The sequence below is a fragment of the Dermacentor silvarum genome, chromosome 1 (genome assembly GCF_013339745.2).
Source record: "Dermacentor silvarum isolate Dsil-2018 chromosome 1, BIME_Dsil_1.4, whole genome shotgun sequence".
NCBI classification, from domain to species: domain Eukaryota; kingdom Metazoa; phylum Arthropoda; class Arachnida; order Ixodida; family Ixodidae; genus Dermacentor; species Dermacentor silvarum.
This window is the reverse complement of record NC_051154.1, coordinates 39,437,711-39,452,949: the sequence shown is the minus strand read 5'-3', so window position 1 is coordinate 39,452,949 and position 15,239 is coordinate 39,437,711. Positions and strand designations below refer to the sequence as shown.

Below are 15,239 nucleotides of genomic sequence, written 5' to 3'. Positions count from 1 at the left end.
TGACATTTTCAGATTCCCTGAGTTTTCCAGGTTTTCCCTGAGTGATTTTGCTAAATTCCCTGAGTGAAACGGAACTTTCTTTTACATCAAGATGGGCTGACACCATGTTGCCTGATGCTGTCACTCTTTAGTAAGCATGTTAAAAAAAATGCGAAGCATCAATTGCGATAGCAAATTTGTAGAGAGCTATACGGAGTAAGGATAGTAGTTTTATCGATCAGCAGTATAAACTTAGACATGCAGCAGCACCAGCAATGCGCCGAACTGTTGTCGACGCCATCGGCGTTTTGCCCGCGTTCGCACCGAACGCGCACGGCGCTGCTGACTGTTGCCTGGGCCTCTGGGGGTGGCTCGGAAGTTTTCGACGAGATCAGAACGGGACACTCGTCGAGCAGCGTCCGAAGTATTTACCACCTTCTCGCCTCACCACATTTTTATATAAATACGCATTTGGTGGCGCAGCTAAACGTCGCCTCCCCTCCCTCCCTCCATTACCGCAACTTTCGTTCCCTTTCAATTAAATTACAGCTAATTTAGGGACGGGCGAATAGTGGATTTGAGGTTCGTAGCGAGTAGTGATTTGGTCAAATAATTTCGAATCGAATAGTTTGAACAGTATATATCACATATTACAGTAGAACCTAGTTAATTCGAATTTCACGGGATTGAAAAAAAAAAAAGAATGTCCGAATTATCAGGGTATGCAGAAAACAATAAGCAATACTACGTCAGCACGATTTTATTAGTATAATGGATGAGCAAATCCTTTCGCTATTTAGCACAAAAGCAGTGCGGAAGCTGCAATTCTCGTCATCTCGTGACTGATTGGCTCTCGCAGCGGCGATCGAGGCCTCGCGACTTCCTTCGCAGCACGGCTGCGGCGCGCGCCATCATTTCCCACACGCTCTTTGCACTACCGCGCGCACATCCCGATAATTTTTTCGCCAGTAAGCTCAACGCCAACGGATCGCACGTCCATCGTAATGTAGCCGGTGCGCTTCATCCTCGACAGCTTTGCCCCGAGTCAAACCGAAACAACTGCTTGTCGCAACCGCGGCCGCTATCGACACGATTATGAACGGCGACTTTGCGGTGCTTAAGGGTATGGCCACGATAGCGGCAAAAACGCCCGCGTCATGCCGCGAGCGGCAACGCATCATGACGCGCGTGGCAAAAGCGGCAGGAATCGGGGGTTTTACAGCTTGCCGAGGGTGCCGAGAGCGACGAGGGTGACGTCACGCAGCCAATGGCAACCGGACCTCCGCCGCTCCGCGCCGGGTTATCAATCGACGATTGTCGTCTCTCGCGGTTCTATAGAGGTATTTCTGGACGCTGTCCGATCGCACCCTTTTCGCTCACGGTGATTCCGCGTTCCGAGAGCGCGCGAGATCATATCGCGCTGCCGCGCGGCGAGACGCGATTGCCACGGTGGACTTCGCGGCAAGGCGCTGACGCGCGGCAACTTGCCGCTAGTGTGACCGTACCCGGCCGACGCACGCACCGAGTCAGAACGAAACTACCGTTCACTGCAACAACTTCAGACGAAATCGCGGTCGCTATCTATGCGATCATGGATGGCCACTACGCAGCTCGTTAGGCACGCGGCCGACGTGCGTATGAGTCAAAACGAAACTAAACGAAACCGCTGCGAAAGAAACCGCGGCAGCTATCGACGCGATGATGGGTGGCGACTATGAAATCCCGCGGCCAACGCGTTGTTATGCGCGGCGGTAAACGCAATAAAGGCACAAATAGGCACGAAGCGTTCCGTCGTTGCTGTCATTCACGTACGATTTCCGCTGCTGACTATGGCTATGCGGACTCCGCCGCTTCGTTTCGGTTGTGCGCTAGCGCCGTTTCTGCTCTTCTGCGTCGCACATTTCAGGCTCTTTAATGCAAAAACATATAGCCTTCGAGATTTATGATTGATGTATGGCAGCCATGACGTGAAGCATAGCCTCCGAGATGCGCACCGACGGTCCGTGGCTTTTGGCTGCCTATTCGGGACCGCTGAATAATTCGAAAATATTGAATCCATGAATTCGAATCGAAGCGAATAACGAACATAGAATTATTCAATGAAATATTCGCCCATTCCTACAGTAATTTTCCCTGATAGAGGCACAAATTCCCCGAGTTTTCCCTGAGTTTTTCCAGAATATTCAAAATCCCTGAGAATTCCCTGTTTTCCCGGTTTTCCCGGTTCGTAGACACCCTGAATATATTATAATGACACTAATATTGACCACATTTAAAAAAGGCTTGCAGCATTACATTCTTCAGCTTTCGGGCTATTGACCCATGCATTAAAATTAAATTTTTATTTACAATTTTCTATGATAGAAGCCTAAAACAGTGGTGCGATTTCTAATTATCTCAGGAAATAATTGGCCTGCACAGAAAGCTAAATAACACTTGAAACCAGCATGAAAATCTCAACAAGTATGCGTAATTTCATCAAGATTGGTTGAAAGATAAAGTTCACTTTCAGAACCAGGCCTAAGCGCATATAAATTTCCATTCTGTAAAGGTAAACTCTTTAATATTTTTCCGATTGCTAGAACTGGAGGCATGCTACATTTTTCTCGTGATGAAATTGGGTGCGCATTAGATTTGGGCACACACTGTTTTCTACTTTGAACTCATAAAAACTGGATACACATTAGATTCGGGAGCACATTAGAATCGCTTAATACTGCCAAATAAATCAGTGGTGTGATTGGACTATATTTTTTCCTTTTCTAATTTGACCCACTGAATTATTTGATCAATTCTGACGGTCTCATAAAGGTTGCATTAACGAAAGTTGACTGTAGTATTACCACACTAGGGTGCAAAAGCAAGTAAATCTCTATATATAGACTATGAAGGAACTTGCCATCCTGTTAGCATTGTATAAAAAAAACAAATCTACTTTTTACTTTTAAAGCTTTCTTTCTTTTCTCAGACTGCCTGGTTATTCAAACATTTTCACAGTTCTTCCCGAGCCTGAAAAATCTGACAAACTGAATGCACGCGGGCAACACTGTCTGCTAAACACATTCCTTGGATAGTTACGAGGACAAATTTTGGCTCCCACAATTTACAGTGTAGCAGTAACAGCTGAACTGATTTTGGTAGGCAATTTACCACAGTAAGAAGTGAATATGCAGTTAAATGTTCTCTTTGAAATCATTCCCAAGGTAAAAGATACTTCTGACTGCTGCACCAGGTACCTTCAGCTGTAAAAAAAAAAAAAAAAAGACCTTGATAAAAATCAAGCACAGTCCACACCAGTGTGCAGTCTGCAGTGAGTGAAGTTTCAAATTTTAGATACGTATGGCCCACGGACCAGCCCAGAAAATACAGCAACTGTGAAGATATATTACAGCCAGCTAGAGTTGTGTGTGCACCAATTATTTATTAATTTACTAAATGCATAGGGCTGGTGAGTCATGCTTGCACGAAACTGACAACTATTACTTTATGCAGTTGAAAATACAATGGTTAAACGTTCATCAGGGAAATTTTGGCCAACCTAGTTCGTGACTTACAGCCAGTAATGTGGCAAGGAGCATCAAAAATTAAAGAAAAAAGTTACAATCTGGGGTTTTATGTGCGAAAACCATGATCTGATTATGAGGCGCACCAGAGTCAAGGACTTGGAAATAATTATGACCCCCTGGGGCTCTTCAACAGGCACCTAAATCGAAGTACATGAGCACGGGATCGAACCCGAAACCTCAAGCTCAGCAGCGTAAAACGAGTATCAAAGTGCCAATACTTATACTTACATTACGGATGACTAAATGAATCAGGACATCATGTACAAGTTGTTTCTAGTCTTGGCATGATCATATCAACACTCCTCACTTTGGTGGACCATCTGAAACCTCATGTACGCGTGAAAGTAGGATAGCGTGGTGGCAGAGAAAGGAATCTGCTTTATAAAATTCTGAGCAAGCTATCACAAAATATGCAATTTCTATCCCTGATTTCCTATTGCCATGGCAGTTGTCTTATAGACCGTTTTTTCATGGGCGCCGCTATTGCGTAGGCAGTGGCGCCATCTATGGGCAGTTGGCATGCTGGCTTGGGCGAACGCCCGTGCTGTATGCATGTGGTATACGCTCGGTGGCAGTTTCTGGTGGATTTTTTCGCACTCGCGCGGTCTATTTAGCTTGAAATGGCGTCTTCTACGTGGGGAATGGTCCTGTGAGGCGTAGTGAAGGAATTTAAGCTTGAAGTAATTAAGCGGCTGGAGTAACTGCTGGCGTTAGGGCGGAAGGAGCACCCAGCGCGAGGTGCGCGCGTTTGTTTGAGCTTAAAATCAGCCTCGGATATCAGTTAGGTATTTCTGAAAATTCGTTTCACGAATATTACCTTACTGCAGCATTCTCAGGACTGTAATTCTATGCTCTGCTTTAGCTGCAACGAGTAGTTACGAAACATTTGACGATCCTAACAGTGTGGGTACCGTTCTGCTGGAGAATAAGTCGTGCTGTTCACTTTGACAAGCGTTCAAGTTGTTATGGGTAGATACACTGGGTGACTGCCTCGTTTGTTGAGCAAGGTTTCCGCCTAGAAATAAAATATAGTTTGGTTCATAATAACCGCATACCGTACAGTGTGAATCACTTTCCGAGTGGTCGAACGACCAGTTGCAGACTGCGCGAGCCTCTGAGGCAGTATTAATTGCTATGTTATAAATCTGTTTGTTCTTTATAGCGCATGGTCCAAGTGGTCCAAGCATGTGGCACGACCATGTGAAGTCTTATTGCGTCGTTATCCCGTGTTCTGTTTTATTTTGCCGTAAAAGGAGAACATATGAACTCTTTTTTTTTTCTTTCTTTTTTTCAGTTTCTTAAGTTCAGTCATCTAGGAAGCATTCACCCATCTTACGGAAATTGTGTCCTTACAAATAGCTGTTGGATTCTCTTTATATGATCCCCTTTGTATATTGTGCCTTACAGGGCAAAAAGGCAATGCCGATCGAAGCACGATGCTTCTGTGTATCATGTTGGTTTGCCAACCGCAGTGCTCGCTGTGTTAAACAAAGCTGTTGGCCTCTTGCAGGAAGGCTAACGTAGAGATAGTGATTTGCAGTCTACTAGACTTAAAATGTGTGAGAATGATGCCGGTGGCTGATGCAGATGTTTTACAACAATTCTTCGTCGAGTGAAAACTGATACATCCAACATAGTTCACAACAAATACACACACCGCGGCTGATGATGTGCGTCACATTTTGCACATCCAAAAGAAATTTCCAGATACTGTAGCTACTGCTGCACCTAAAGGCTACACAGTGGTTGTTCGACGACCTCATAAGAACTGACATTCCGTAAATTGCACTCAGAACTAGCTAAAACACCTCCAAATCACTGCGCAGCACGCGACCGGCAACACGTTCAAGCTGCGCCGCGCCGGCGCGCACAAGCCAGAGGGGAGGAAAGGCTCGTCGCATGCCCTTTTCTCCTCTCCCGATGAAAAGGTCTATAGCTCTGATGAGTGGCAGGTGCCCAAGCACTCACCAATGAGAAAGTAGTACTCCTACATAAGTTTTACGAATGAGAATGCACTGAGACATCAGTGCCTTCCTGATCTTTAACATTTCAAACAATCTTTACAGAATAATGTTAACTAACTTACATTTCCTGCATCCAGAGCTGTTCTTTAGAGCACAACTGTGCCAACATTAAAGACACTTTTGCAGAACACATGGTTCACCCAAAAAGTCATGCCCACAGTCGAGTTTACTGCAGGACTTGTGCAAGTGAAACGTTTTACCTGATACATTAGCAGTAAAATTTTCTTGCAAGCTCTGCCCTAGACAAAGACTATTAGATAGCAAGGTACGGAATAAAGTGAGATCAGAGGTGCCTGTATGAAGGTCAGGCCATAGTGAAAGGGAACCAGAAAAAAAAGACGGTACCGCCGGAACAGGTCAGTGAGCATCTTCTCGGTGACTTCAGGTTTGATGTTGCCAACCCAGAGAGAGCGAAAGCCATCCATGTTGCAAGGATTCATCTTAACATCAGGCACAACTGCATCTGGGCCACAAAGTATATTTATGGCTGTTTGCACATCTTCGTTTCCGTGAGTCAAGGACCACTCAGCCTGGTCCTGTGTGAAACCCATGCTCTGGAAAAAAGATCACAGGATTCCTTTGCTATACATGCATACAGAAAATGGAACACACAGAGTAGCATCACATATTTATGAGCAAAAATGGGCCAGCACACCTGCATGCCTTGCACTTGTGCAATAACATCTAATTATGTCCTACACACACTACCAGGCATTGCAGTCTGCTTGTAAAATGTTGGGGCTTCACCATGCTAAGTGCAGGCAAAACAGCACAAAATCAGATGGTGAATGATGTTTTTATAGCATAGCATGAGCATCTCTGCCGCTCACAATAACACAATTAGCAAGAAATACAATATATACATTAAAAAAGAAAAAAAAATGCAGATTATTTATTTAGTGTCCTGAGAATTTATTTCACGCTTTTGTGTGGAGGTGTCTGCTTGGGCCAGCCTGCCCCCACTCGCTATCAACTATTTTTCAGTTAATTCGATTCAGACTGGCACCTATACATTTCTATTGAGCAAAACTGTCATTATCTTGATTCCCAAATCGGCCCTCACCAAATATTCAAGTTTGACTGAACAGCACGAACACTCCTCACCCAATTGTGAAACTGATGGCTAAAATAGTGAAGGCATCACAAGTATGGGTGTGTGAATACTCAAATATACGAATACAGAGTGAATAGCGAACGTTTGAATAATTCGATTCACGAATTGGATATCTACTGTTCAGTTTCTCAAATATTCAAAGAAAGACTCAGCTGAGGACGGTACCTAGATGCGCATGGGCGTTCCATGGTGCACAGTCTCTGTCAAAACAAGGTTCGTCCAGGTCGACAGAATTGGGTGAAACAATTCCCATACACGCGCAAACATAGCGAACGGTTACAAAAGCAGCGTGCATGGAAAGCACAATAGCATGTATGAAGATTAAACTGATTACCCACCAGAACGCACATAGTTCAGAATGCATGCCCATGAATGTGTGAATCTGCAAAACTGTCTACACGTGAACATACAGACGAACTTAATTGTATGTGCACTCGCAGTAGTTGCTGGCTGGTCGCCCACAAATTCGAACAGCACTTCAACGGCCGTCAAACCCATATGCACAATCTGGGGACCAATCATGGATGAGCCACCAGCACAAACGTATTAGTGGCAAGCTTTCCACAGAAACTTGCAGCACGTTATCACATCGGCCAGCGGTGAATTTTCGTCATAGGCACTTTGTTCAGGCCGCTAGTTGCCAGCTGGTCGACCGCAGACCTGAACGCCGCTTCAACGGCTGCCAATCTAACCCGTACATGTAATCTCATGACCGATCACTGATGAGCCACCCATAGGAACATTAGCGACAAGCTTTCCGCCACGGTTTACGGCCTGTTATCACATTGGCCAGCGGAAAAATTGTGTCACGGCCACACCATTGGCCACACTGTGTGCCTATCCTATTAGACCCAATTGGAGATGTGTTGTTGGGTGTCGGCGACTTAAGTTATGGTTTCATACCAAATCAATGGAGATCTATTCGTAGCTGTCGCATGACTCTCAGAAAGCCGACATACAGCCTTACCAACGAAAGCGAATGCACAGGATGACTGTTGTGCACAGCCATCTTTGCGAAATACTGTAGGTGATCCCTCGTTTCGAACGCCCTTCGTAGGCACACGACTGTCTCTTCGTAGCTTCGAGTGACCCGTCACAAGAATAGCTTTAGATTTACATGGCGGGCTCAAAACTATCATGTGACAGCGCGCTCACCCCCACTGCAGACGCATTTACACAGACATCAGACGGATGCGTACGGGGGGGTCGCACGAACTTTCTGTAGGATTCCCGATTTGAGAGCTCTTTACTGTCGGCGTCATATGCGCTTGACCCGTGCCCCATCGATGACCATGCGGAGAGGTGCCGTGTGACGTGATGCACATTCCCCACTTTGGTCTGTTGTGCCGATTGGCCTTAAGACCTGGTGAGAGGGATTAGCCTCCTGAGCATGTGCAGCACTGTTTGTTTGCACAAAATTTGGAAGCATAAAAGGTTGTGTTGAATTTTCTGATAATTGATATTCAACTAGGTAGTCTGCTTTTTTATAAATTTGATTCAATATTCGATGCAAAATCTACTATTCGGTATTCACACACCCCTATAAACACTATACTGCCAAATGAAGCAGCGATGTGTTCGGATGTTTATTCTGCTTCTCTTACTTTGACCTGCTGGATAATTAGATAAATTCCTTTGGTCCTGTCAAAGTCAAATTAAAAGAATTAAACTGTAAATGGAGCTATGGGGGGTGCCTTACCATGATCTCAAAGACATGCACACTGCGCAAATCAATATGGGCCTCCTGGCAGGATGGGTCAATCTCAAGCACCCTCTTAAATGATTCTGCAGCCTCACTGTACTTCTCCAGACCAAGCTGTGCCTTGGCACGACGGTAGTAGCCCTTGGCTAGCTGGGGCTGCAGGCTGATTGCCTTCTCAGCATCCTTGAGGGCCCTGCGTGCACCAGACAAGATTTTGATGGGAAACATTAGACACAACTCAACTGGTGAAAGAGCATACCCAAGAATTCCTTTGGCTACCACCTGTAATACTACAGTAGCAGGTTATGACAAAGAACCCAAGAAATTTATGTGCATGCATTTCACGCCATAAAGAGTTCACAAATAGCAATTCTTAGCAAAACAGTGCTATTTCCCAAGGGATAAAACACCAGCACAATAAAATCACTGCAGCAATAACATCATGAATACCGTATTTACTCGAATCAAACACGCAATTTTTTTCCGATAAAACGAGCCCAAAAATTGCGCGCGTGTTAGAATCGAGTACAATCCTAAATCTGTGTTACTATATCACCATCGGCCTTTCAAAATGGTCGCCACATACGCGCTTTGAGCCTAGCTGCTATAGCTTCCTCTATGTGCTGTAGTATGTGTGCTTAGGCATAAGTCTACCATCTGTCTTCCCGTTTTCGGTGTTGTTTGCTCTATCAGCATGAAGTGCCGAGCTCATCATGATGCCGCATTTAATAGGAAAGTGATCAAGTGTGCGGAGACGGACAGGAATCGGGCAGCATCACAGGCATTCGGAGTACCCGAAACTTGCGTGCGGGACTGAGGCAAACAGAAGAGATGATTTTGACCAGTAAAGCAACACGGGTAGGTTTTAGTAGACTGAAGCAGGACGTATTCTGCGACGATACACTTTGGCGATACGATCCCCATGGCCCTATCTTGTAAGCGATCTGTGATGGGGACAGAGTCCGCCGTGCACTGTGTTTTCGCCGCTTATAGTTCGCGTTGAAGCAAGAGGCAGCACGAAGGTCAATAGACCTCTCCTGGGGTATGTCACAACGCGCTAGCGACGTCACAGCGTGACGTGCGCACGTCTGGTGACCCTGGTTGGCAAAATACAGCCACAGTCGTCTTACTGCATGGTGCAGTCGTCAAATAGCTGGTGCAGGTGGGCGCCATGTAGACGCATCTTTATTAATTTTTTTATTTTTACGCAAACCTCCACAATTCTCTTGCCAGCCAGATTAGCAGTAATGTGTGTTGGAGAACATCAGCGTGTGGTAAACTGCGTGATGAAAATGTGGCGACGCTGGCCTTTTTTACTTGCGAACGTGAACCACGTGGTGGTCTGTAATGGATTGCGCAATGAAGAATATCAGCTTTTCCATGGAAGTGTGCCACGTTTATTGTGGTAAAGTGTGCAGCGAAAACAGCGACGATATCGGCTCATCTTTGCGTAGGGAAACGGACCACAATATGTGTATGGTGTACTACGTGATTAGCAATACATTTCGCTTGCGAGACTGTGGATGTGTGTTGCGTGAAATAAAACCAGTCGTAGTGATCAGGCGCCGATAGAACATCGGGACCCATAATTATTGAACCGGTCAGAATGAATAAAATGCGATGGTTAGTGAGCGCATCTATTTCGGGGCCATCTGTGCTGTGTGCAGGAAAGCAATATGAAAAAAAAAAAAAAAAAAAAAACTTCGTTTGAGCATAATTTATCGACTGAAAGGTATGGCTGCAAATGAGCTCTTGGCCACTGCTGAAGCTGTGTGTTAACATTTCAACACGAGGAATGCCCAAAAGGCAAACCACTGAAATTATAGCGATTTAACGCAGATCTCACGAGTGAACTAAACTGAACTTTTTTTTCATTATTGGTATACTCACCTTTACGACACGAACTTCATGATGTGATGATGCACATAAACATGCAGAAGTTGGGTCTTATAAAGTTGAGAGCAGCAAAGAAGGCAGCAGACATAGTGAAGTTGCCGCACAACGGATTATGTACTTATGTACCCTTTGTATTTGTACATTCACATGACCGAGACTAATAATTAAAATTAAATTATGATGTTGCATCCCTAAGCTGCTCAGCGGCTTATGGGGGACACTATAATGAAAAGCTCCGGATTAATTTTGTCCACCTGGAGTATATTGACCGTGCTCCTAAAGCAGGGTAATAAGTTTTTCTGCTTTTCTCCCTCATCTGAATTTAGGCGCCGCTACTTGGTACGGCTCTACTGAGCTGCTATGATAGTTTTAGATGAAGTTTATCTTGTATATCATTTAAAGCTACAGTGTAAATGGCGTGCAAATCAATGCATTCACGACAATGCAATACAAATTTGTGTTCGAAGGGCAGTCATTTAGCGAAGTATCACTTCGTTACTGTGAAAATGTGCATCATCTGTGATAAAATGTGAGTTTTCTAGTAGTAATACATTTTTGTGGATGTTTGATCTACGAAAAAGGCACACTTTTAGGAAATCACCACATGCTGACTTACGGGAACCATGCACTCGGCAACAACGCTACGTTGTTGCACCGGTGACATGACAACATGCCATGACAGCAACATGACAGGGTGGGCAGGGAAGTTCATGTCATTACCGACTCGCAACAGGCCTGCCGCAACTTTACCAACGGACGAACACCGGTGCTGGCGGCTCAGATTCTAGGCCCGAGGCTGCAAGAATCCCATCAAATCACGTGGACGCCGGGTCACGCAGGACTGGAGGGGAACGAAAGGGCGAACGCCTTAGCCAATCGTCTGATCAATCCCCACCCTTTACCTTTGTGCCCCTGCCATCAAATTACTGCGACCGACTCGAGATCCAGCGACTCAACCGCAGGATTTATCCTCCCCCTCCCAAAAAGCTCAGCACTGAAGAGGCAATAGCCCTCAGACTTATCCAAACGAACACATTCCCAAACCTACACAGATACAGCAAAATGTACCCACAAACATATCACGGCATCTGCCCCTGGTGCGGCGAAACATGCCCTACGCTCTTTCACATCTCGTGGGGGTGCGGGGGCAAACCTGAACATTTAAAGACGCCTAACACGTCATTTGAGCAGTGGGAGGTACAGCTGACCGGCGATACCCTGGCGGGACAAGAAGCTCTCGTCCAGCAAGTACGTCGAGCAGCCATGGCCAGTGGAGTCCTGGAATGAGGACACCACCCACTCGTCCTCAAGATCAACTCGATGGTCTAAATAAATGTTTTTCTCTCTCTCTCTGCACCGGTAAAACGGGGACAATTATACAGACACAGTTCACAGATGCTGTCACTTCAAAAAGTAGCAATATGCCGGAATCACGATTGTGGCAGTTGATATGCAAGCGGTGCTCTCATGCAGACAGAAAAGGTCGCATGAACTTTTTTGCCAACCAGCTCCCGCTTCGGAGGTGCGGCTGATGGGAGGGGGACTCGCAGTGACGTCACGCTGTTTGCAAACAGGGGGAGGTCTATTCACTTGCTGCTGCCGCGCTTCCTCACTCCAGTGTTTTGACAGCGAGATTCCGCAGTCATTAAGTGAGTATGTGTTCATGTTTGCTTGTGTGCGCGTGACACCATGCTTGTTAATTTAGTTAGTAAGCGAATCTTGCAAGTTTATACAGCTGATAAAGCTACTATCCTTATTACGTATAGGTGTATACTAATTTGCAATCACAATCAATGCTTTGCCTTTCTGGAAAAACTGCAACTTTTTTTTTATTCATCGAAACTTTAGCGCATTCGGAGTAAATCTTTGTTGTTCGAAATGAGAGAAAGTTTTATTTCGGTATTAAAGCATGAGGTGCGCGTTATAATCGAGTAAATACGGTGATTCCCCCTACAAAATGAAACGCATTTCCAGTAGTGTTTTATTATATCAAGAATGCAGTTCAGTCAACAATCTTGGAGTGAAACAGTTTCTTGTCTTCACAAAGAATAATGGTATTCCTAATCAGTAGGGGTGTGCGAAGACTCGAATATCATCGAGTCGAATTGATTAATGAACGTTTGAATAAGTAAATTCGCGAATTGAATATCTGCTATTCAACATTCCAAACATAATATACTATTCGGAGTAGGGACTCGAGCAGTGCCGCATCTCACATGTGCCACAAAGCCCCTCATGCTTGATGCCGTGCCCGCGAGCACAGCCCTTCACTTCGTTGTTTTCGCCGCAAAAGGAGCGTCAAGCGCACTGCGGACGAGCAGCTCCAGTTGACGCAGTCACAAACTTTGCCTCTGCGAGCGCTTCTGCCCTACTGCGTGCGCTCCCCGACGTCAGCCCGATGTAGGGATCACACACACAGCAACTGAACGCTGTAATTCGCAAAAGGGCACCGCGTCAGCCGTGGCTGCCTAGGTCGGTACAAGGGTCGCCCAGGGCGACAGGACCAACTGAAACGATAATGCATCGCACAGAGGGAACGGCAACAAAAGCAGCGTGTATTTCAGAAAGTGTGAAGATTGGGTCGATGAACTGTAAGGCCCGCAGATCGTGTTGGATCTGCGGCAACGAAGTTAAAGCCACTTCAACAAGCGGCAATTTACAGCGTACACGTGATTTCGCGTATTTGCGGCAAGCATTCCATGATGGCTTGTGGCCTGTTACCACATTGGCCAGCCGCGAATTTTCATTGCAGCTACCCTGCTAAGGCCATTAGATCAAATCGGCACTGCTTCATCAGGCACCAGTGACTAAAATTACAGTTTGGTGCCAGATCTATTCACAGCAGTCACACGCAGTGTTGCCAGGTCCGACGAGGCGGCGTAGCCAAAAGCTAGAGAAGTTGTAGCCCAAATGTAGCCAAACAGAAAAAAAGTGCAAAATATTTCGTAGCCAAATATAGCCATTTTTATTTGCAATTTTATTTGTGTACGCATTTTCCCATTCGACTACAGCAATTCTTTTTTGCACAACCCGTCGTAACAAAATGTCCGTGCCGTCGTGACGGTCGGCCCTTTACATCAACAACAGTGACATCATGCTTGCACAGAACACTTTTTGGTTGGCCCCAGAAGCTAAGTTCCAACGAATCGCTGCAGAGGGCAAAATCAGTGCTTTTATTTTATGACAGATAGTACTAAGTTATTATTTTTAGTTATTTACAGCAATATTAACTACGAACTCTGCTTTTTAGCTGTCGTGAACACAAAATAATGTTCAGCGTCATCGATCTCTCACGTTATCTCTGCCTACGGCGTAGAAGTTCAGCTGTCCAGCGATCTGCAATGGCGACATGCTCACGGCTTCTTTTTTAATGAGCTAAAACAAGTCTTTCGCGCTACGACAACTCGCATTATTTGTCTCATCGTCCTATCTTGTTTTCTCATTTTCTTGTTTTTGTTTTTCAATTAGCTTGGCCCGGATTAGCTGCGACACACACTACCTATATAGTGTCAATTTACATCAACCTGGCCACCATCTTGTGTCTCTAGCATGCCAAGAACATGCGTTAAGAAAAGGGACAGGCAACAGATGCCACTCACTTTCTGAATCGGTGTAAGCGGAGCTTTAAAAGATTACTGCGCAAACCGGCACACCAGTGTAAGAAGCATGCAGTCGTTTTCGGTGACGAGCACGTCCCAAACTCGCTCGAAATGGTAAAAGCCGCGACGGCACACAAAGAGCAAAGGTAAGCAACAAATTGTTTACAGTGGTCATGCTGTGAAAACCGGTTACTGTCAAAAAGCAAACCATCTTGATGGCTAATAAAGTTTTAGAATAGGGGCCCCTAAAGTTTGGCGCCCCAAAGAGCTTTGCGGGTGTTAGCGTTGGGGCATGCAGGAATGAAGAGTTTTGGAATAGGCGTTTTGCATTTGCGGATAGCATGTTGCGTTTGCAGCGTCACTATGGCGTCAAAGAAAAGCTGTTATAAATATTAAAATAAAATATACAATTTTATGACAAGAAAAGTAATTTAGACTTTCATGTTTTTGTCTTTAATTACAATTTAGAACTTATTCAATTAGCAGCATGCAACTTGTTGTGCTTAGTTTTGAGTAACCAACTTTACACACCTTCACCCTGCCAAGTCAATCTGTGATAGGCGTACGAACCATGAAATCGACAATTGAATTCGGAATCAGCAGCATATAATGAATCAATCTTCATTACACGTTAGATGAGAGAAAGCGATAACCGCAATCACTTCTAGCTTACGAACTTCACGCATTACCACGAATCGAGCCCAGTTTTGTGCTAAATTAGAGCCTTCGCATCGATGGGCGCTGCCATGTTTGTTGACGAAAGCTTTTGGAGCAGCTTTTGGGGCTCCCGCTAAATCGATGAAATAGCATGCCCGACGCAAAACCCAAACACAGTTTCCGTCTTGCGCATGCGCAGTGGCTTCGACACTATTTCTTTGGGGCCCCAATACGTTTAAGGCCCCTATTCTAAAACTCTACATGGCTGGGAATCAAACCCGCGTCCTCGAGCCAGCAGCACGACACCTCACAAGTTAGGCTAACACGGTGGGTGAAGTTCATGTGACGTGGTGCACTGATGTGATCGTGGGAAACATGTTTTGATATTAGCAGCATGAGTATCTGCATCCATGACGTTACGGGCAAACTAAATGCACCAGAGCCCACGTTTGGCTCGGGGTCTTGCTCCCATTCTTTTTTTATACGTTCTCGCATACCTGGCCCACTTCCCCATGTTTGGAGCATCGCGCAAACTTGCCACAACCTTTGAGATTTAAGAATCTTTGATGGGTAGTCTAGCGGCCATCTTCATTGGCCGCCTTTTATTTATGGCGAGCTGAGGTGCATGTGCATGTGCCTTGTTCCTCGTGCTGCGTGCTGCGAGATTAGAAAAACAGAAGAATAATAAATAGCTTCTTCTGC

At 45.4% G+C, this 15,239-nt stretch overlaps 1 protein-coding gene across 3 annotated transcripts in view; it reads right to left on the bottom strand.

Annotated features, from left to right (window-relative positions):
• The window catches only part of LOC119460930 (uncharacterized), a 72,525-nt gene that overhangs the window by 5,040 nt on the left and 52,246 nt on the right, over positions 1 to 15,239 (bottom strand). For all 3 annotated transcript variants that reach the window (XM_049666832.1, XM_037722071.2, XM_049666833.1), the window contains 2 exons: positions 8,383 to 8,578; positions 5,915 to 6,123 (listed from right to left, as the gene is read on the bottom strand). In XM_049666832.1, coding sequence (XP_049522789.1) covers positions 5,915 to 6,123; positions 8,383 to 8,578 — 405 coding nt within the window. The remainder of the gene's footprint in view (positions 1 to 5,914; positions 6,124 to 8,382; positions 8,579 to 15,239) is intronic.